Below are 22933 nucleotides of genomic sequence, written 5' to 3'. Positions count from 1 at the left end.
CTTTCCATACTCTATTTTGGGATTTTAAGATCCTATTTCTTTCAGTTGAAAGATTTTTCTTAAACTTTACTTTTGCATAACTCTTATAATATTAACATAGCCAGACATGGGCTGGTCTGTGACCTGAGGAAATGCAAAGCACTTTGGCAGATAAACAAATAACATCATTCAGAAAACAAGGAGACTTTTCTTGCTCGGTTTGCTGCTATGATTGGGTTTCAAAACAAAATGGAAATTTGTGGCATGAAATTTGTGGCATGATCAGAATCATCAGCTCACCTCTGCATAAACAAAATTCATTCATTCTACACTTCATCCATGGATCAATAACAGTCAAATTTGGGAGAGGGGGTAGTTAACTGCCATTTTCAGAACGGCACATATGCAATTCTGCATGCAAAACATGAGCAGATATGCCATTAGCTGCTGTGCGTGGGCAGTCCAGTTACCCACCCAAACACAATTCCTGTGATGGTACAGGGAACCACAGCCATTAAGACCACCACTGAGACCACGCGCATTAGGCACGTGAAAGAATGTTTTTTTTTTTTCCTGAACTATTTCTAAATTCATGTCCTCTTACAAATTGAGAGCCCGGCCCCAAATACATAAGCCACTTACTGAGCAAGTTTGAAAATCAAGTCTAAATCAATCCCTGTTCCAGTATTCAGATAAAACAAACCCTGCAGCTGCAGTTTGCATAATCTCTGGCTGTGGGGATTTAAAAACATTGGTTCACCTTTGCAGTACTGTGTAAACAGCAAATCTCATTGCAGAAGCAAAGTCTGCAACACCGCTTAGCTATGTTTTCTGGTAACTGAGTGATAAACTGACAGCAGAGTCAAAAAGAAGGGTGAATTCCTTAAGATTCTATAGGTGGTCACCAACAGATACAACATATGCACATAAAGAGGGAACTTAGGAACTTTGGAATTTAGATCTTTGAATCTTGGACATATGTACTTGAATTTAAATATTAATGTAGTATATAGAGAACTGCATTATTAGCAAGAGATAGGAAGAGCAGACAGGGGGGAAGTATTCTTAAATGGGGAAGCCAAGGCATAGAGATGCAGTGATTTGCCAGGCCCCACAGGGGATTAGCACGGTAAGAAATCAGAGGTCCCATCCCTGCCATGCTCTGCTTCACTGCAGGGGCTGCCAACCTCTTTCTACCATGAGCACTGATTGTGCTAACACCCCTCACCAGCTGTACAACCTTGTTTTCTGCTATTATTGCTAGTTTCTGCACTTCCCTTTTTAATTGACAGGTTTCAGAGCCAAATTTTCTTGAGAATTTCTAGCTCAGTGTTGCACATCTGCAAGCTAGGTATCTGGTCTGCTTTCAAACAGGGATGGACTTTGTGAGACAACAGCAGGAGCATCTGCAAGTCTTAAATGCACCTTCGGAGAGCCCCATTGAGAACCTGCGCGATGCAGTCTGTGCGCTACAGACTCTGATCGCCTTCGAGAGCAGAATGGAATAATTTGTTTCCCATCCAACCCAGCAGAGCTTTGCTTGTCAGGGATTGAGGTCTTTTTCCCCTGTGGGGTATAAAGCTGCATCTTTAAAGCTGATTGTGCACATCTTCCTGTCTAGACAACACAAGCTACTGCCAAAAGGAGAGTATAAAACTGGGGAATGAATTCACTAGCCATGGTGTTTTTATTTGCCTGAAACTAATCAGCTCTCCTGCTTGTTGCACCTCACCATAACAAGAGGCTTGGTCTATTAACTGCTGCATATTACTTGCTATCTCCCCATGGAAGTCATTTCAGCTTCCCTCTGAACGGGGTGTGCATGTGTGTGGTCAGCTTTGAAAATAACGCCGTGGTGATTCAGAGAGATGGTCATCAGCCGTTGGTGAAAAGTGGGAAAACAGAGCTCGACTGGCAACGTTTAATTAGAAGCAAATACAAAGCCGCGTGAGAAATCGCTTCCTCCTACTGCTTCCCTTTTCCTGCTGTATAGGAGAAGATAAGAAAGCACTTACAGGCTCGCCCCTCGGTGCACAAGGAGCAGCATGAGGTCTCGGCGCCGGCTGCTGGAGGAAGGAGCCCCCACTCCCAACTCCCACCTTCCTCCTGAAGCAGCCAGACTGCAGAGCTAAGCCTGTGCCTCAAGGGATTTGACACCACAAATTATTCCCCTGCCCAGACTCTTCATCAGCCCTGATGCTGTTTTCCATGCCAGAAAGCATTTTAGGACAATCCGCAGGAGAGCAGAGGAAGATGTGCTTGTCTCAGTAGCCTCTGCTTGCCACAGCATTTCTGCGGCGCCTCTTCAGTTGGTTTCCTGGTTGAAGGAACTTTGTGTTTTGGATTTGATCATTAATTCCTATCATTAATACTTTTTGGCTGCAACAATTTCAAGGATTTTTTGGGGGGTCTTTATTCAACAGTACTCTGAGATGGAAATTTATATTGTCTCGGGAGAGTGGCATATCAATAGCTGTCAGTAATTAACACAAAGACCTCATCCAGACACTGTAACATGTAGTGGCTTGCCTGCCTGCTTTCGTTCGAGCTGCCATTGAGCAATAAAGTTGAAACTTGTCACATGTTTTTGTTCAATTTGATGTACTTGAGACATAGCAAAAGAACGCAAACCAGAAGGAAATCCCTGCCTCGGTTCTTTTTACTCCTCACTGAAGCAGTCTAAAAAGGCCTCAGAAGATAATCCTTTGAACATCTGATTCTGCTAAATGATGAGTTTTTATTATATTTGATTTTAAACATTCCTTATTTTGGTGACAATTTTGTCAGAATTCCAAGGACTGAATCTCATTTACACTGCTGTTCCTTACAGTAAATGACAACCAGGCTCCCAGTGCCTAACTGGGCGTTCTGCTTCCACCAGGGGTTAAAACAGCAGCCTGGGGCAGAGAAGGCAGGTCTCAGGAAAAAGCACTTAAGGGTCAAAGCAGGCTTCGGTTCCAAATCATTTTGATACTGACCACACTTTGCAACATGGGCAAGCTTTTGCCTCTTTGTGCCTCAGTTTCCCTATGTCTATGAAGAGCTGCTTGTTTTCAAGGTGCTTTGACTTTCATTGCTTAAAGTTTAAAAAAAATAGACACTATGCATCTGACTGCATCTCACTGATGTGGAGACTGGGAAGGTAGGATTTTTATATTTGGGTGAAAATACAATTTTTTTCATACTAAGAAAACCATCCGCGTAGTTAGTCAGCTTCCATGCACACTCAAGACAAAAGATTTCAACTTCCCTGAGCAAGAAAGAACTCTCTGCCACAAGCAAAGCAGAGGATGCAAATCTGCTGATTTCACCAGAATTGCACTGCCATCTCCCAGCACAGAGCTCTGCCACCAGCTAGCCACGTCATTCCTTGCCAGCTGCGGGAGGCTCGGTGGGGACTGGCCTCAACCAGGTTGGAGCAGAATGAAGGTAGCAAGCAGAGATGTTTTTCTGTCACATAACCCTGCAGCTTCCCCTGCCACAATTATTTTGCCCTTCCTGGCAGAGTACACAGTCCCAGGTAGAGCACGCTGTGCAACCAAGAAGTGGCACAAAGTTTGAGAGCAACCAAGATAAGGGGAGAAATGGGACAGAGGCAGCAGCAAGAGCATCTTGGAATCTGCTGGAAGCCTCAAGGTTTCAACAGTTGTTTCAGAAAGAAATAGAGAGACCCTAGAAAATTTTCACCAAGAAGCTCCAGGAGGAGCCCAGCCCCTTTCCCCCCAAGCAGGCATAAGCCCAGTGACATGACTCTCCCCAGAGACACAGACACCCATATGCAGGTCCTCGCTCAGAGCAAGGCACTTTCTATTAAATAGGAATGGGTCTTGAGAGAAGGAGAGGGAAACTGGAGGCTTTGCTGCATGGTGGAGCCCATGCACAGAGTGCCCAGATGTGAATTTAGAGGATGCTAGCTGCTCTGCATGAACAACTTCTGCAGATACTTGAGCGCAGCCTGAACAGGATGAGTTATGTAGGCGTTACTGCTGTGTGTGTCCACATTTATGGCAAACAGCCACGAATTCAGCCTCTGGTTTGCTGCACACTGACTCCTGCATGTACAGTCTGTCAGTTAAAGAACACATGAAAGAGTAGCCTAAATCTTGGATCTGCCTAATCCGGACAAGGAATAACTGAGGCCGCCTGCATCTCACAGGCATCATCCTCAGACTTGGCTGGTATACTTGCCTTCCCCTCACCTCTGCCAAAACTACTTTCCATCAAAAGCAATGTATTTTGACTTGGGCTCCATTTTCATTCTGAGACAAAAAGTTGCAATGAGAACCATTCGGTCATCTCTAACACAAGACACATGGTAAGATCCAGCTGCTCCCTTGAGGTACGTGGTTCTCTGGTCACCTGCATCTCTGCACCCCAACTGTAAAAGGGAGAGATCCTCCCTGGCTCTCTGCTAGGGGCGAGATGCACTCGTTCAGCACGTAACCTCTTTGTGAGGGACAGCATCCCTTTCACAGGGGCATGCAGACCCAGTTTAACAACTTCAAGCAACAGAGGATGCAGCTTAACTCCAGGTAAATTCTCCCAGTAGCTAATTACCCTTACTGTTGTCCAGCAGTTCTCCTCTTGCATTAATGGTAGAGAAGGCATATGAGCCAGCTCTTCCTCTTATCTTTGTTTATTAGATATCATATTTAATATTCCCTATTATTCAGTCCAGTCCCATATCTTAACAAAAGCCACTTTCAGGCTCAATCATGTTTTCCTACGCTACTTCCGATTTATCTAGTAATTTAATTTCCTCAGTGTTTCCAGCGAACTCTCAGTTAGACAGATCCGAAGGTACAGCCATGCTACCAGTACGCTACCATGACAGTGTGAGGGGTACCAACTCATCTCCCCGTGCATTTGACAGTATAGTAGCTTTAAAGAGAATTTCTCAGATATTCCTAAAACCAAGGTCTACACTTTCAGAACTGCACATCGATCCCTGCAATAGCACATGTAAACACCGTAAATGTACCCACGAACCAACAGCTCAGAGCTCAAAAGGCACATGCAATCAATCACCACAGTTGTGCAAACAAGCCCAGTAATCCTGCAGGTTAATTAGGCATGATGCATGCAGACAATTTGTCACACGCTGTTCTCAAGTTGGAGGCAGAATCCCTGCAAGGTCCAAAAGCAGCGAGGAGCCAACACAAGGCTCCCACTCGCTACAAAAAGGAAGTAAAGGCAGCTAGATCAGTACAGAGACATGGCACAGCACGAGCCAGCTTAGCTGCACACGTCCAGGGCAGCTCGCGGAGGCCAAACACTTAGGGAAGTGCAAACACCCCCCTTCATCCTGGACCTCTGACTTCCCCTTCACTGAACAGGAGGATGGGCAGAGAAAGAGAAACCCAACCACCCCTATGTCCCCAGCGGTAAATCATCTGGGCAGGCTAGTTTTCATTTCAGCAGGAACACATCTCTAATCTAGCCCTGCTTGTGAGAGTGTGAATTACGATATCAAGCTGTGATTTGGTTTTGAGTTTCCATCAAAGGTTCTGGTTTCACTAATAAGCAAAATAATTAGTTGAATGTTGGAAGTCACACACACTCACAACTCAAGGCCCCATGGGAAGCCTAGCCTAGAAAACAAAGTCATCTTTGACTTGGAAACCACAAGAAAACACATACGGCAAAATTCAAATATAAAAGGAAAGTGAACATACATTTGTTATTTCAAAGCAGCTCCCGTGTGTTCCAGTAACAACTCCACAATTACAGCCTCTTTTTAATAATAAAAAATAATAATAAAGAGAGAGAGAGAGGCAGTGAAAGGCACCACAGTTTTAAAAGTTAAAACCCAGGGGGAGGAGGGGTGCGCTGTGCTGACTGGGTCCCCCCCTCTGTCCCCTCCCTGCAGCTTCCCTGCCTAAAAGACCAGAAGCAAGGAGGAGCCCAGCACGCGTGGCACAGCACCGGCTGTGACGGGGCCCTGCGCTGCCTCTGTCCCAGCACTGGTGCTTTGTAGACCTGGTCTATATTTGGATGCTGTACTAAATTCAACATTTGGGTAACACATTTTATTTTTACCATTACAATCAAGCCCATAAAGGAGATGTAATTATGGCAGTGGGATGATAGCTCATACCAGGATTGCCTCCCCCCGCTTGGCCTCTGAAATGAGGCCCACAGGGGACATCCATTTCCACACAGCTGAGGGTCGTCTTGTGCCCTCTTTGCCCATTGCTGCCATGCTGGAAGTCACTGCTCCTAAACCTCTGTCAGACGAACTGTCAGCAGCTTCTGACATCGTGTGTGCCAAGAGCAGAGGAGACTGAGGACCTCACTGGTGTCCTAGACATCTGTGCTGGCAGGGCTCTTGTTAAATAAATACAACTCCCGGGTGATTTGAGGATATTGGCAGGGGCTGAAGTCTCAGAGCACTTGAGATTTCTCCCCGCCCCGCTCTGAGGAGGAAGTGGGGGAAGGAGGTGCCCCCGAAGCTCTGACCTGGAGGACAGATCTCCTCCTGTCTCTCGGCCTCATCGCTCAGCTTAACCCATCATGTTCGACTCAACACCGACCCCAGGACTTCGCAGCAGCGGAAGCAGTCGCAGGGAGCTTGTTCCCCTGCCCACAGGGGCCGAGGGCTCCAGAGGAGGCAGGAGAAAGCTGCGTGGGGTGCGCATGTGAAGCCGCCGAGCCCTGCAGCGGAGCTGGGCCCAAGCGCGGGGCTGCCACTTCCTGGGGAAGCGCCCAAACCGCTGCGATGCGACTTCGAGGCGGGAGCACGGTCCCAGCACCACTCGGCCCCTGGCGCCAGCCTCGCAGACAGGCCGCCACGGCTGCTCACTGCAAAGGCTCCGCTCTCCCCGAACACCGAGCAGGCCCCAGCCCCAGCCGGCTGGCTGCTCCGGTCAGGCTGTGCGCCGTGGGTAGGGCGCTGCCTTTAAAAATGGGGGCCCGAGAGACAAGCGTGCTCGGCTGCTTTGCAAATTGGTTGTGCTGAATCGATTCAGTTACCTGACACAAGCGGTGGAAAATGACGGGTTTGTAGATGAAAAACTGAGTTAATGCAGCGAGAGCGTGAGAGTGAGAGATGCAAATAAGTTACCGATTACCTCTGTGCTTGTTTTCATTCAGAAGGCTTTGAGCCTTTTGTAAAGATAAATTAGAGAAGTTAATACATCAGGGAAGGCTTTGCTAAGATGGCAATAAAAAACAAAATACCAGAGTTAGGCATGCTCCTTTGAGAAAATTACTACAAATTAATGCGCCGAAGAGCTGTGTAAAACACTGGGGACTGTTTACAGCAAGACAAGTCCAAAACACACAGGCATTTGGGGGAAAAATTAGAAACAAAGAGTTTTTAAAAAAAAAAATCTTATTTACCTCTCTGACCCCCAAGACTTAGCTGAGTTCTGAAACAGATTCTCAACAAAATAATATACTTTGGCATCTCTATAGACCATGGCAGATACACAACTGAAACTGATGCCCTGTACCACTGCTCTCAATTATATGCAGCAGTAAATCACACATTTATCAGAACTGATCAACTGCAAGGACCCTGAGTACTTCAGAATGTGGGAAAACAATTATGTGAAATGGGACTGTCTTTTATACACGTGGACCGCAACATATGTAAATGCAACCATTTCTAACGGAGCAAGTACAGATCCAGAGTATGTGCACAATTATTTGCATAAATCAAGTGCTCATCTTCCTTTAAAACTTGTCTTTCCTTCAAGGCAAGTGAAAGGGAAAGGAAAAGGGCTCCACTTAGAACTCCCTGAAATATCACACTATTGTGTGAAACTTAATTTCCATCTTGAAAAAAGTCTGCTTCCATGCAAAGCAATAGGACAAAAACAGAACCACCAAGCTTTCCAAATATATTTAAAACAATACTTTTATGGCTTTTAAGGGACCAGACGCTCTGCTCAATGGGGTGAAGTTCATTCATATCCAGTCTTTGCTACTGAAAAGGTCTTTCCTTTTCAACACCATCTTAAACAGTTCAAATACAGGAGAACCTTTGCTGAAGAACTGAACATCTGTCTCCCTGAAACAGAGAGGTTCTTACTGTGACATTTTCCTGTGCGCAGTAGAAATACACCTATGCCAGCATCCAGTGTTACTCAAATGCTACCACATGTCCTGCTTCCTCTTGAAAACAGGATAGCAAGAAATGCTAACAACACCAAAATTTTGATTTCTTCAAAGAGGTGGGAGTTCCTATAATGCTGGGTGAGATCTCATGGAATTATCTAGTTCATGTCTCCTGTCCCAGGCAGAATACAAATATATCCATGTACTTCCCAGTAGATGTTTTAAAAGCATGCAAAGAATGAGACTGTACTCCTCTGAGCAGGCAGCACTACTGCGGGGTGAACTTGGACTGAGCTAGGTTTGTTTTTGCATTGCCATCTCAAACCCCATCACATCCATAAACTCTTTACGCAGAAGCAGCCTCTACCTAGTGGACAGCCTCTTTCAGAGTCTTGATGCAAGCAGTTGATCCTCAACTTCAATGAAAAGGAGTTGGGAAGGAAGAAAACAATCATGTCTACCCCTCCTCTGCTATTTCAGCAACTGGATGGCCCTGCAAGAAGGTAACTGCGTGCAAACTTCAGCTTTATCCTTGCTACTTGGGATTTCCTTGCTGTTTTCAGTGATGTGCCAGTGTGTGTCCACCAGATGTCTAAGTGTTCGCATTCAAATAACATCTCTAAAATGCAAGCTTAAGTTTCTCTGTAGTTAATAGCAAACTGCAGTTTTCCCCAAAGAAAGATTCAGAACACCTAAACTGGAAGCCTACACTTCTCCATGTCTCTAGAAGTTCTCTGAAGTTCGATGGTGTGAACATTACATGGGATGAATGGCTTCTTTCTTCCTTCCCCAGGTAAACAAAGTAAATGGCCTCTTCCGTATGGCCCAGCTAACCAGACATTTTGATTAATCAGACACTTCTCCTGCCAAACTTGGAGTGCACAACTTGGTGCAGAGCACAAACTCTCGGGGCTAGACACGTGAAAAAGAGGAAGCAGCATCAGAAAGATAAACCACAAGATAAGGCCTAGAGGATATGAGATCTGCTGGTCTGTAGCTTCAGCACACCCAAAAGAAGAAACTTGCATGCAAAATGCAGTTTTCAAAAAATAAATATTGCAAACTAACATCATGCTGGAAAAACTAGCCAACATTTCTTCCTCCAGAAGGCTCGGCTGGATAGTCACATGAAGGGTTAATTTTATGGGAAATCAGAAAAGTCAGAAAAAAAATTAAGTCATTAGAAAAGGTAATCAAAATAAGCAGTCTATTGAAAGTGGTTGTAAAACATAGTAACGTGAATGGGACGTTCAGCCTCAGTATAAATCCCACCGCTTTGGTGGGGTTCTCACACTTGGGGCAAGTTTGGCTGCTCAGTGTTTAAGTCCAAATGCTTAAGAGACAGCACTGGATTCAAGAAAGTTGGCATGGAGGGGTCCTAGCGCTCAAAAAAACCTAAACAAACAGAAAACACAAACCAAAACAACAAAAAAAAAGGCGGTTGGTGTGCTCATGTCTGACATTTTGGGAGTGCAGCAAGTCCCCAGCATAAGGTCTGCAGCCCGCAGGAGAACTGCAGCCCCGTCATCCCTGTGTAAACATTGCCATTCCTGCTCTGGGGCTGAAAACAGATACAACTTGTTGAAAAGTAATGTAATTTAGTTTCCTTGCAACCAGTTGCCTCTAACTCAAGCACGCTTTCCTCAGCTTTAAAAATCTCTCCTGTTTCATTTTGTCTGTTGCTGTACTGTTGGAATCTGACAGGAACACAAAAGTTAAAATGCACTGAGGGGAAAGAAGAAGAGAAGCTTGAAGCCAAATAACTTATGAGATGAAAGCTTTGGATTTTACTAGCCTTCATGAGTTTCAGATGTCATAAACCATACAGGTGCAACTATCTCATTGCTCATAGTACCCATATGATCTCTGTTATGTTAAAGTGAACACAAATCCAACAAATACTTCCAGGTTTATAATAAACCTTCATAAAGAAACTGTCCATATTCCCCCCCACATGCAGGCACAGCTGTGCAGAGGTACATCTGCTTGGGAGACTTTACCGTGGATCTTTGTATTTACAGTTTTAGATCTTTAAGCTGGATAGCAAATTGTGATAAAACTAGGAATATCAGCTCCTATCTCCAACAGAAAATATAAATCCCTTTTTTGACAGATATTGATTACAGGAAGGAAACAAAACACTTATTTCCCCATGTGACAAGAAAGTCATTCGCTGTAATAAACATCCGGTTGATAGGAACATATTGGAAAGGTAAATGATATTATATGTAAGCAAACTGAGAAATGAGCAAGTGCTGACTGGACACACTGTTCATGTTTCCATGTAGCTTCCAACACACTGTGGTGGGTTGGTCAGATTTATGGACTAAAAAAATTGTATATATTAAGTTACGGCAAATGTGATTACTATTTATTATCCTGCACCCTTTGCTCAAGTATCCAGTCCATATATGCAAGTCCAGCTCAACAGAAATAAACAAATTCATTGATTTAACAATTAATGGCTTGATTTTAAAAGGGGCTGAGCCTGCAGCATAATATTTAGTGTTTGAAGTTAAACACAAATCAAACCAGTGGAATTACTGGTATTGATCATATGCTTAAAATTGAGCATAAACTTCAGCATTTTCCTGTCTCAGGCTTGCCATAGAAAGTCATGAGTGTGATGGGAACATCTGTAGGATGCACCCTGACTTTGCTTATTGAAAGCTGTAGCTGATCTGGACAGTTGCTATACGTCATTACCAGCAATATCACACGAACACCTTGCAACCCTGGCCAAAAGCTTGGCTTTCCTTCCGGAATGGCACTGTCTGAAATAAGGAGGAGATGAGTAAAAAACCTGATGTGGCCCCAAATGGCTACTGTCGGGCTACCCAGCCAATTTTATACCTTGGACTTTGCACGGCAAAGGAAAAGCCCCTTCACCCTCTTCAGCAGAATAATGAATCAGCTCAGAGGGCCAAATTTTGTCACTTCCAGCCTGTCAGCTTGGATTCTGTTCACTGATTTCAGTAGCACGAGTTCCCTTCTCTCAAGCATAGCTAGGACCAGAACTGAACTCCTAGTAGCAATAAGTAATACCTCAGAGAGATAAAATTTTGTTTCTATACTGACATCAGCCCAATTCAGGAGGGAATTCCTGCTTAAACTCATTCACCCTTTCTCTACAGAGTTACAGTCAGTAAACACATCCTCTCTGCAGTCACAGCCTTTAGAGAGGCCAAACTTTTTCTTGAACTCATCCCCATTGCTACATAATTTGTTGCCCTCCTATCTCCTTATCACACAACAGCTACAGCTAGTGCAATTTCCTATTGGTGTCACACATCCAGGACAAAAAGAAGGCAGTGTTACCACAGATGACGAGCAGAACAGCATGCAAGGTGGGACACAGCATAAGCAAGTGACATAAAAACAGGAGAGGACTGAAATGGATGTGCCTAGTGCTTGGATCCCACACTGGTGAAGTTCTCTGACCTACATTTAAATTGGAAGGCCCTACAGCCAGAGGGCAGCTTTGCCTTCCTTTAAACTTCAAGGGAACTTGTGTGAGTCTCACACAATTTGGTTGTATGGACCGGAGAGGAGTTGAAGTTCGATACAGCCAGGAATACCAATAGCACCTCCCTGCTGCAGGGACAGACAAGTCTGTTCTCAAGATAAAACAGGTTCAGGTGGAATACAGGGCATCTGGACACCTTATGACAGAGCTGGGACAGTCAAAGGACTTTTAACATCTAGCCCAGAAAAGGTAGCAAATATTTTTGTGCAGTTTCTAAGCTTCCACAAGCCAATCCAAACTAACTTTTCAAACTTCTGGAAATTCACCGCCATTCAACTTCAGACATTTTATGCACGCCTACTACAAACACATGCAGTACCACAAGCTCCCCTGTTTCGGGGGAAAAGCCCCCAGCAAGAGTTTCAAAAATAAGGCCAGCCCCATTTTTTTCTCCATGCAAGTAATCTCCAGACCCTTACCTGAACGACGGGATGGCCTCCGGTCGGTGCCTTGACGGCCCCTCGGCTCCCCTCCGTCTCGTAGTGCGCACGGTGGTGAGGCTTGGGCTGCACTTCGATCCGCAGCTCGTAGGAGCCGGACTGGCTGGAGAGAGGCCACTCGAGGGGTGGGAGCGACTGGACGGGCAAACTGGACAGAGAGAGACCAGATAAGCTGAAGCCTTTCAGCACTTTTTTTCCCAAAGACCTGAGCTGTTTGTCCTCCGAGAACACCAATGGGCTGCTCCTGCTAACAAGTTCAGGAGTTTGTTATTAGTTTCAGTGATCGCATGCTGTCCTGCTCACGTTTGATTACAACCCTAGATGAAATTCAGGACAAACACAGTAATTTCTGTGGGCCCACCTGGCAGAAGTAAGGCACCTCCATGTTCTTAAATAGAGATATCCATACCTGTCGCATTATTTCAAAGATCCCCCTCTTTTATCTAACTTTGCTGCGCGTCTTGAGTTTTGAACATGGGTAGTATGCACTGTGAAACATTATCTCCATTTGCCATTACTTACTAGTTGTGTAAATTAGTAACACTGTATGATTTTCACAACTAATAAGACGCAGAAGAATAAAGTGCAAAATAGTCTTTCCTGATAATAGTTCTCCTGTTATCAAAATACACAAGAGCTTACCACATGAGATGAATACAGTGAAACATACAATTTGAGCTTGCACTGCATTTTAACCAACTCCAACTTTGTGAGTATAAACTGCTGCCAGGACTGATCTAACAAGTCACAGAAAGTCACAATCTATGTGACTTCTTCCTCTTGCAATTTGCGTTTCCCATGACCGGAGCAGCACGGGGTAACCCCAGCGTGGGGACAACTGTGCTGACACAAGGGATAGCAGGTCTGATGGGATTCCAGATGCGACTGGAGGTGGAGTCACAAATTTGGAAATCACCATTCTGGCAGATACACAACAAACAGGGTCCAAACTGGTGTGCTGCTGGGTGCTGCCAGTGCCAGATAATGGAGTTAAAGAGGGTCATGCAAGTGACTGAGATTTTGGTTAGATGGCAATTTACAAATTAACAACCAACAATAAGTCACTTGGAGCAGCACGAATGTTCAGCCTGACTTGGAGCAGCATGCTCTATTCTGACTTGGGAAATATTTAAAGTATTTTTATCCTTTATGGAAATGTGTAAGCAAGACATTCGCTGAATTTAAAAAAACAACCAAACCATTCTCTTTAAAAGTAGCTGGATGGAATGAGAACATTTACCCTTTGTCAAAGGCTGTTTGGAATCTGCTTTTTATATAAATAGTTTAGCAAACTGATATGAATTTGTTGCATGATGTGGTACCAATGAACCACTTCGATGATGCTTCTTCCAAACCCAGATCCTTCATCTCTTGGAGGGATTGGGTTCACATGAACCAGGGCCATCCCTGAGCACTTAGCTTTGCTCTGCAGCAGGATCTGGCCCACAGGAAAACTCCCTAGGGATCATCATACACTAGACAGGGCATCATACCATGAGAAAACACACAGCCACAAGAAGCATTATATACCTGCAGATAGGAATTGCCGGCATCAGTTGTTTTGTCCAGGATGGAGGAACCAACAAAATCGATTCTGGGGCTGAGTTTCTCCTGTCCTCCTGCTCGCAAGGCCCGTGGAAGTCAACAGTCTGAAAGACGTGACATGGAATGCTGTTTTTGTGGGAAGGCATGGACGAAGGGTCAGGGCTGGTTTTCCAAATTTTCGTGGGAACACCACAGGAAGGATCTGTAGGGAGGCTGTTCATAGCATCCATGGAAATAGAAGCGGTGGGCAACTGCGTGTAAGTAACTGAAGAGCTGTCTTCCCTCAGTGGGATGCGAGGAGAGGATTGTGGAGAGGGGGTCCTTGACTGTCGTGGAGAAGTGGAAGGCAGCTGAGTATTGTAGAGCTCAGTGCAAGAGTACCTCCGTTTTGCACCTGGTGACGAAGACCTTGAGTTGGGACGGGGTGATGGTGAATGTTGTCCCAAGCAGGTTTCCTCCGTGATGCTTGTTCGTGGTGACATTATTGGAGAGGTTCTAGGAGAATAATGAGTATGGATGTTTTGAAACTGCGGACAAAGGTCATCACTAGGACCATTATTTGGTGAAACACATGGTGATGTGCAAGGAGATAAATTTGTCTCTGAAATGAAACTTGCAGAGGAGCCGCTACTAGCTGGGCTCAAACACAGTGGTTCTCTGTAGCCCTCAAAGCCAGGGACAGGCAGGGTAACCCTCGGGCTAGCGGTAGCTGAGTTTGACTGATGTTCTACCAAAAGAACATCTGTGTCTCTGCTGCGGTAGGGACCCCCTGAATGAATCAGTTCAGGATATGGAGTAATTTCAATCCTAGGGCTCGGAGCAGAGGCCCCTGCAGCGTTGGCAGGGTTTGTAGGTGTTGTCCCTATGCTATCTGGCTGTCCATATCTGCCCATGGGATCTGCAGAAAGGCTAGAAAAAGGCAGGGGGCATGGCTTGAGGCCACAGTCCAAGACATCATGAGCGTATGCAACTCCAGAGGGTGGGCTGTTGGTTTTATGTGGAGTCGGTTCTTCTGGAAAAAGAAGGGTCTCTTTAAGACTATAAATATTATTACAGAAGCTGAGCAATCATGGATTAAAATATGCATATTTATAAACTGACTGTGATCTGATATTAGGTAAATATTTGTTTAATTTTAACTGCAATTAATGCTTGTGAAAAGTACTGGATTAAGAGCCAGGGAAGCTCAAGTGCTCAGAGCAGATGCAGCATGGACAGAAGCACTGCAAACTCCTCCACGCTGCCCTGTCGGGCTCCCACTACCTGAGCTAGAGGGGTCACCTGGAAGGGTAGGCAGCACATCAGCCTCTCTGCCCATTTAGACATGGGCCTTCCTACTCATTTTGCCAACTATGTCCATTAGCATCAACTGAAATGTTGTGATGCCGGTCAATTTTTGTCAGCTACAAGCTGGAGTGAGACCATCACATCATGAAACCCCTTCCAAATAGATCTACATAAAACCAAAAGGTTAAGGAACAGCTTTTGGTGAAAAAGGAAAGTGTTTCTTACACAGTAAAGCCCAGCCAAAAAAGGTTTCATGAAACCAATGCTGAGTTCAAGCTCAGCATTAAAAAGTCAATTCTGTGTGAAGATTTGTTTGGCTCCATACCATGTCAACAAGTTTTGGTAACAGGTTTCACATAAAAAATCAACGGATGATCAGAAAACACATTCACAAAGATTTGTTAGAAAAGAAAGAGATAGAATCCAACCCATGTTTACAGGCAATCACTTTCTAATTTCAGCTCAGAGGAAGATTATAAAGTACAGAAAAACAGGTAAGTGTTCAGTGGAACCCTCACTCCTGGTACAAAAATTCTCAATTCTTAGAGATTCTCCATTTTGCAAACTGCCCCCAGACTGCAGAGCATAGGGACGCTTCTAGGCAAGAGCAGAATTCCCACCAGTATCACTGAGCCCAGCCTGGATCTCGTCCCAGCACCCCATCGGGCGCTTAATGCCAGGGGCATCTGAGAGTGAAGCATGCCAGGTATCCCTGGGACAGACTCCTTGATGAACATCAGCTCCAGTAGTTTCCCTAGCCTAGGAGCTGAATAATATTTGTCATTACACAAGAACATGCAGGCTATCACCAGGAATTTTATGTTTTTAAAGACTTTAATGTATCCAGCAGGAAATACTTGAAACAGCACGGTTTGAAATTAATTTGCTTTATCTGTTCACCCTTGGGCACAGATCAGTATGTGTCACAGGCAAAGAGTTTTTTGGTTCCAACATTTTCTCTAAGTCCTACATGAGACAGCATTTCCTCTGAGCAATAGCATTGTCCATAAAGCCAGGTAGGAGCCAACCGTACTTTTTGCAAAAGCAGCAAAAGGCCATAGTGAAATTTCTACACAGAGACTGTCATTTAATTTCAGGGGTTTTCTGGTATCTTTCAGTTTTAAATCCTTCTTAATGTGAAAGCAAAATCCACCACAGATTGGGTCTGCAGTGAAAAGTTCAAAGCCATCTTTATTTTTTGATTATGAACCTGTTTTTCTCCTCCAAAGTGGCAGTATTTCCCTAGTCATTAGCTCCATTAGGGATTTTTTCTTAAAATTAACTCAGCTTTAAGATTGTGTAAATGAAGACAGAGTCTCAGTGTGGACTACTACTACTACTACTACTACTTTTTGTGCTGAAAGTTTTGCAAAACCTGGAGAAAACTCCACTTAAAGAAAAATTTAGCAGGAAATGCTGAACTTTAGTGTTTATTGGACAACACCAGCCTGCCAACCAAACAAACCAACACACAGAATTTCTACGTGACAGGATCAGAGACAACTGGAAGAGTCCAGCTTGCAGAGTCCTTAAGGTTCCTTCTGGCTTTTAATCCCAGCACGTAGCTGCTTGGGGAATAGGGAAAACAGCAACGAGTAACTGAATTTTGAGCTGAACATTTTGTAGCACCGTTATCTCAGATATCAGAGCTTTGGCATTCACAGGAATTCATGTGCCATTCACATCACTCAAATTCTGTCACATCATGCCTAGATATTGGTGCTATGATTCACTGTGAATTAAACTCATCCCTCCTTAGGGCTCAACAGAGCAACACGCCTCCCCACAGTCACACAAAACATCACTCCCACTGCTTTCAGAAGAATCATTCAGATTCAAATTGATGCAAGCAAGCAAAATCAGCACCAAACAGAGCAAAGATTGACATCAAGACTCGAGACAGGAGTCACACAGCGATCAGTAATCGCATAAAAGCTCTCCGGGCTGAGCAGCTTCACATCAAGGAACAGGCGGCCGTTTCAGTTCCCCATTCAAAAGACTACTGTAATAGCTGCCCCCACCGCACACGTTAAACCCTACTATCTATGCCATTAGCTGCCAGGTAAACATACAAGAGGGAAATAACAACAGCTCCTCACAACGTATGTTACGCAGTGAAGCCAGCGTGTTCAGATTTGTGTCGAGGGGATAGGGGGACAACAACAACATATTTATGTGTGCATGTGTAACTTTTAAAGTTTTGTGAATAGCAAACACATACATCCTGCATTTTGCTCATTAAAAACCAGGCTTTAGATTATTTATATTTTTTTCTTTCCTTTTTCCTGAAATAATGTGTTATTAAGCACCTTCAATACAAGCACTTTCATCCTGGCTATCCACCCTCCGAGAGGATCCATGCCCCAGATATTAATGACAATATTTCGGCACAACAGCAAGCTGCAACACGACCTTGTCTTCATGCAGCATTCTTCCCAGAGCACTCCAAAGTGCTTCACAGGCCACGCAAGCTGGGATTGCTCACCCCTCGCTAGCCGGGAGTGAGCCAGGGAGGCACCCTTTGCCAAGCAGACAACACCCACAGCCTTCCTCAGAGCAAAAATATTTAGCTTCCCCCCCGCTATACACACACATACACACACGTTGAATTATCGATAAAGCGGGCGGCAGCACTGGGATGTGGGCAGTGCTGCAGATGAGTACGGCTCGGCCTGTGGCCCGCGTCAGGTCAGGGAGCCCCTGGGCTCGGGGCGGGGGCGGCTCCATGCGGCCTGGAGACGCTGCCGGGCCCTGACGCATCGGCCTGGCTTCTGCTGGACCCGGGGCTTGAGGGTTTTTTTGGGAGATCTCCCGGGCCTGCGTAGCTTCAGAGCTACAATGAAATCACTGTCCCAGGCGCTGTTGCCCACGCCTGTGGCGTCACAGTCTGTTGCCGCAGAAACGCCTGTGATGCTACAAGGCAACACTCTGACTTCACGGGGGAGGGAGAAGGGGCGCTTGGGTGAAGCAGTGAGTGCTGCGTTCCTGAAATAAACGGCTCTTCCACTGACAGCAGCAGAAATTTTGGCTCATGCTTCAGCAGGAGCAGGACTGGCTGCTCAGCTCGCTGCTGATGTGCCCAGGATCCACTCAGGGAAGGGGAGGACGCAAGCCAACATCCCACTTCCCCATGCAAGTGCCATGGGAGTTTATTTTCCCAAACAACGTCAGGAGACAGGGGAGGCAGGGGTCAGGGAAAGGTTGTTCCCCTCCTGCTTTCCCTCTGCATTCACAGGCACCAGCCTGAATGTAGAGCAGCCCCAGGCACGGCCCCAGGGATGGCAGTGTATCTCACGGGTGCTTCTCCCTGGCATGGGGAGGAAAAGCTGCCCCCATGAGCTTGGTTAGGGTGACAGGAGCAGAGCACAGCCCCCTGCAGGGCTCCCTGAGGAGGCGAGGGGCCATTGCATCCCCCTACAAGGGGACCATTATGATCAATGGACCTAGCACGTGTGTTCTACAAGAACTGAAGTAGCTTTGCAACCTGTGTGGAAGTCCTGGTGGCACAGCTTTGCAGCCAGTGTTGTGCCACCTTCAAGGATTCATCTACTCCTGCATCCCAGCACACAGACAGAGCTCTTCTTGTGAAGGACTGCCCTCTCCACTGCTTTTCTGACTGCAGCTGGACAGACATCTAGGGGAGCAACCCAGAGCAGCACAGCACAGCTCCCCTGACACCCCTCTTTCTGCCCCTGTCACTACAGGGCTTCCCCACCTCCCTTCACTTGGGCACTGCTCAGTCTCTCAGCCTTAGCTTTCACTGCTGACTCATCCTCTGATTCACTAACAAAATATCCTTCTTGCTTAAAAGGGAGTTAAAAGAAAGAAAGCTTCACATCCAAACAGCACTGGTGCCTCCCCACATCCTCAGTCAGCGTCAGTGCAAACTGTCAGCAGACTGACTTCACTACTCCCCTCTGGTACCCAAGCCTCATGGCTAGCGAAGGCCTACCTCCAAGCCCTGCGGGAGGGATCGCATCCAAGCTGACAGCTCTTTATTTCCCGCTTTGTTCCTCAGTCTTTATTCAGTTAAAAGTTCACAAGATGATCTTTCCTCTTCTCACAATAGGAAATGGAAGCAGAACTCTGTATGCTACCACCTTATAAATAAACAGCACGCCAGCTCCTATAGACACACGAATGCTGCAGGCAGCTCAACTAACCATCTGGTGGCTGGGCCACCTCCCCAGGTGCTCACATTGGGAGCAATTACCACAAAGAGTAAAAAGGTGAAAGAGATCAATGGATTTAAGTTTCAAAGGATTTAACTTTTCACACACCTCTGAAAGAGGAAAACCTGTACCGAGGCCTGCCGGGCCCAGGAGATTTCCCAAGTCTGGCCCGACGCACGCCAGTGCGTGCACACATGGGTTTGCAGCGGCCCACCCTGTGCTGTTTGTTAAACAAGGCAGCAACTTCAAAGCCATTCAGTCAGCCAAATGTGACCTTGCCAATTAGCATGAAATTAGGGAATAACAGATCACCAGAGCAACTGCATTCCACAAGGGGTTCATACAAATCATCATCTAAGAGAAGCTAAAGATAGCCGTGTGCGGGACAAGGGAGCCAAGGGAACGCAGGGGAGAAGCTCGGTTTTGACCTCACACCCGTTTGCTATGATTTAAATGGAGTTACTTATTTGCATAAGTAAGACAGTCCTAAAAATTTTTAATTACTTAATATAATTTCATGGCCAGTCTGGAGCTTTTTTTCATTTTTCAAAAGCTGAGTATTCTGATATTTACTCTAGCTGCCTGGAAGCTCAAAGTGAAAGTTGGTTTCCTGAGTGAAATTTGGTATTCTCTGTTACATGTGCATATTTGTTTCCTTACTGTACGGCTGCTGCTGAACACTGCGTCCTGTGTTACCGAGGCAGTTACCAGCAAGCATTTTTCCCCTTTTAATAGATTTGTACTTGGGGAGAAAAAGAAGGAATGAGGCAATCAAATTATACAGCGTTTGACAACTACAAGAGGTAGCAATGTCCCTGTGAGTCTATCTACATGAAAACAAGCATTTGGAAGAATATTAATATTTACAGATGCTCCCTGCTTCTCCTCTCTATAATATACATAGCCACTTGCTTGAAGATTCTTATTGCAAGAATCAATGCAAAGGCTGCTAAACTACAGCAAAGGCTTGAGCCTATGAGAAAATCCTCCTTCTGACTGCCACTCTCACCTGTTGTCTTAGGGCAGGATTTGTCTGGAATCTTATTAAAAGGTGGGTTTTGTTTGAATTTTAAGTTTCAGAACTCCACTCAGAGGATCACTTCACAGAAGGGTTAACCTCAAGTATCAAAAAAAGATGTGCTAGTGCTATCTATCGGTGGATCAATCATCCCGTGGTGAACACAGAACAAAAATACAAGAATTGACCTGCAAAAGCAGAGCAGAGGTCTGGTTTTCAGGTTTTTTGTCTCTCATAGTGGAGAGACATTATGGAATTAGCATGGAATAACATACAAAACGTTTGTCAGAACGTATTCATCAGGGAATCCTATTTGCAGAAGCTAGTTCAAATTCTCATTTAGGGTCTGCCATTCCTCTTGCACAGGAGTTGTAACCTTGCTGGGAGGTTCAGCAGGTGCAACTACTTTCTGTCAATCCCCTCTGAGAAACAAAGATATTCAGCACGTTTCAAATTTGAAATTAGATAAAACTTGGGATACCACTAGCAATGCCTCCACATGTCTCTTTGAAGGGCATGAATCTAACACATAGTTTAAAAGGACAGTAAGCATCTTCCGCGCCCAAGTGAAACCATGACTTCAACCTAGCAGCCAGGACACCGGCTTTGCACAAGTTCCAAAGCCATTCACCTGGGCACTTCTTGGAGTTCAGCCTGCTAAAGGCAGACATGTCTGGTTTGAAAATACCAAGGAGAAGATAGCTAATTAAAGTCTGGCAAGTAAGGGTGAAAGTAAAAGGCACATGGAAAATGGCACTGTGTACAACACTCCTGCTTATGGAAATGGTTGGCTTCAAGAGGAATATCTAATATTAATAATATTGACCGTAGGATTTTTATTTACCCTTTTTTCCTCTGTTGCTTTTATAGCAGTCCATGTTCCTGTTGTCTCAGGCACACATAAGCACTCCTGAATGCCAGCTGCTTTCAGTAAGAATATTTCTGGCATTTCCATGGCAACAAGTTGTGATATAGATCCTACTTTTAAAACACAAGCTTAGGTGGATACTGTCAAATCAAAACCTCTTAAAAAATTGTTTATCAGGAATAAACTTTTGTCCCAATTCATGTCTAGAGCCCCAGATTTCCATTTGTTTCATTAACTATTTTTAATTACTTTTAGCATGTTTGCAGAGATTTGTTATTATAGGACTTGTCGTGAGCTGTGGGTGGAGCTGCCCAGACTGAGGAAACCAGAGCCTCTTTCAAACGGGCTTTGAACGTAGGAACCAGACTCAAATACGGGGATCCTCGCTCAGACAGTCCTATGGTTTTGGTTCCATTTTGAATCCTCCACTGAAAGGGACTTGTTTTCCTAACTGCAGTTCAGATGAGGCCAGAATCTCACATGAACAACAAGCATCATTTACCACCAGCATGTGGATAAAGCCCTTCCTCAACATTTGAACATTTTCTGTTCTCGTGTAAACATGCTTTAATCTTTTGTACATTAAAGGTCACGGATGTATACTGGATTGCTTACAGACTCGAGCTGGTGCCTTTTCAAAGCAAGAGAGAATGTTCTCCAGATTACAATGCCAGTATATATGGCTGTGATTTTTTTTATGCTAATGATTTCCATCTTTGGAACAAACAAAATTACTACTAATTATGGTTTCCAGTCATTCAAATGTGGAGAAAGCAGGCTCAAGAAGGAAGTTACTTCTACTACAGGCGTACACTGCTCTGCGTTTATGTGGTTGAGAAGATTAAACTTTCTACCCCCCACCTACGCACTGTTATATTCTGTGGAACTTCCCACCTAAGGCCTCACAGCAGTACTCTCTATTGCAAAGATGTGAAAAAAATAGTATCTGAAACTTTCACTGAGAGCGAATGTATTTTCATTAAAATCACTGACCTCTTCCCATCATGGATCTATTTTAGCATGGTTTGATGTACATTAAACCTCAAAAGAAAATTCAGCTTTGGACATTGGATGACACTAGCCCCCCTAACTCAGCTGCCATGCTGGTGCACGTTTGTATATGCACACATGTAAACAAAGACTAAACCTCAGTAACTGCTCTCCATTTTGCTAACGATGCCACAATTCAGGCCTATTGGGTCTCCTTCACCTGCACCATTCCCTAGGAACACAGCATCTTTCTTCAAACGCCCTAACAAAACGCCACCTCTACTGTTCAGAATCAAAACGAGCGTGTCTTAGAAACGACATCCCAGCACTTCTTTCCTCTGGGTCCGGTCTCTTTCATCTGGTTTACACAGATCTGTATTTTATGGAGCTGGAAGTATCGCTTTTTAGTATCATTAGCAGACAGAATCATCATTTAGAAAGTCAGGGAACACTTGTCACAATACTTTTAGTACCGCAGACTTGCATAAAGTTGGGAAAGTAGGAGAACAACCTATCACTTTTTTAAACAAATTTATCTTTTTCAGTTTAACCAAAGTTTATGGTGTTTGAACCCAAACTGACAACCAGCTCGGCAGGGCTCCCTGCCACCCCAGCGGGCTGGGCAGCCCCACGCCAGCTCCCTAACTCTCCTCCTGGGCAGGGAGCTCCCAGCGCACCCTCTGCCGCCGTGAGGACGGCCACAAGGAAACCAACCGAGCCGGGCGCTTCTCCTTCTCCTTCCCCAAGCCCTGCGATCCGCGGGGGCAGGACTTTGTCACTACCAGGCGAGTCCCAGCATCGCTCCGGCCACCACCGAGGCACCGCCGCCTGCTGCAGCCCGGACGGGCGCGGCCAGAGCGGCCCCGCATCCCTCACCGGGAGGCAGCGGGGCATCGCACCCAGCCGCCATCCCGGCCAGGGGCTCGGCGGGGCGGGCAGGGGCCGGCAGCACCCCCGGCCCCTTCCTTTTCCCCCCGGCCCGGTCCCCGGGGGCCGCCGGGTCCGGCAGCGGCGGCCCCCGTCGGGGCGAGGCGGCGGCGCCCGGCT

At 45.5% G+C, this 22933-nt stretch overlaps 1 protein-coding gene across 11 annotated transcripts in view; it reads right to left on the bottom strand.

The window, feature by feature from the left end:
• NFATC2 (nuclear factor of activated T cells 2) overlaps positions 1–22933 on the bottom strand; it is a 111870-nt gene that overhangs the window by 67938 nt on the left and 20999 nt on the right. For 4 of the 11 annotated variants that reach the window (XM_066978140.1, XM_066978142.1, XM_048072479.2 and 1 more), the window contains 2 exons: positions 13537–14563; positions 11986–12154 (listed from right to left, as the gene is read on the bottom strand). In XM_066978140.1, the coding sequence (XP_066834241.1) occupies positions 11986–12154; positions 13537–14563 (1196 nt within the window). Of the gene's footprint in view, positions 1–11985; positions 12155–13536; positions 14564–17435; positions 22880–22933 lie in introns of those variants that run through there. The other 7 variants (XM_066978146.1, XM_066978143.1, XM_048072486.2 and 4 more) reach the window with 4 other exon arrangements.

The sequence above is a fragment of the Anser cygnoides genome, chromosome 16, assembly GCF_040182565.1.
Source record: "Anser cygnoides isolate HZ-2024a breed goose chromosome 16, Taihu_goose_T2T_genome, whole genome shotgun sequence".
In the NCBI taxonomy this organism is placed as follows: domain Eukaryota; kingdom Metazoa; phylum Chordata; class Aves; order Anseriformes; family Anatidae; genus Anser; species Anser cygnoides.
This window is presented reverse-complemented; position numbering and strand designations above follow the sequence as displayed.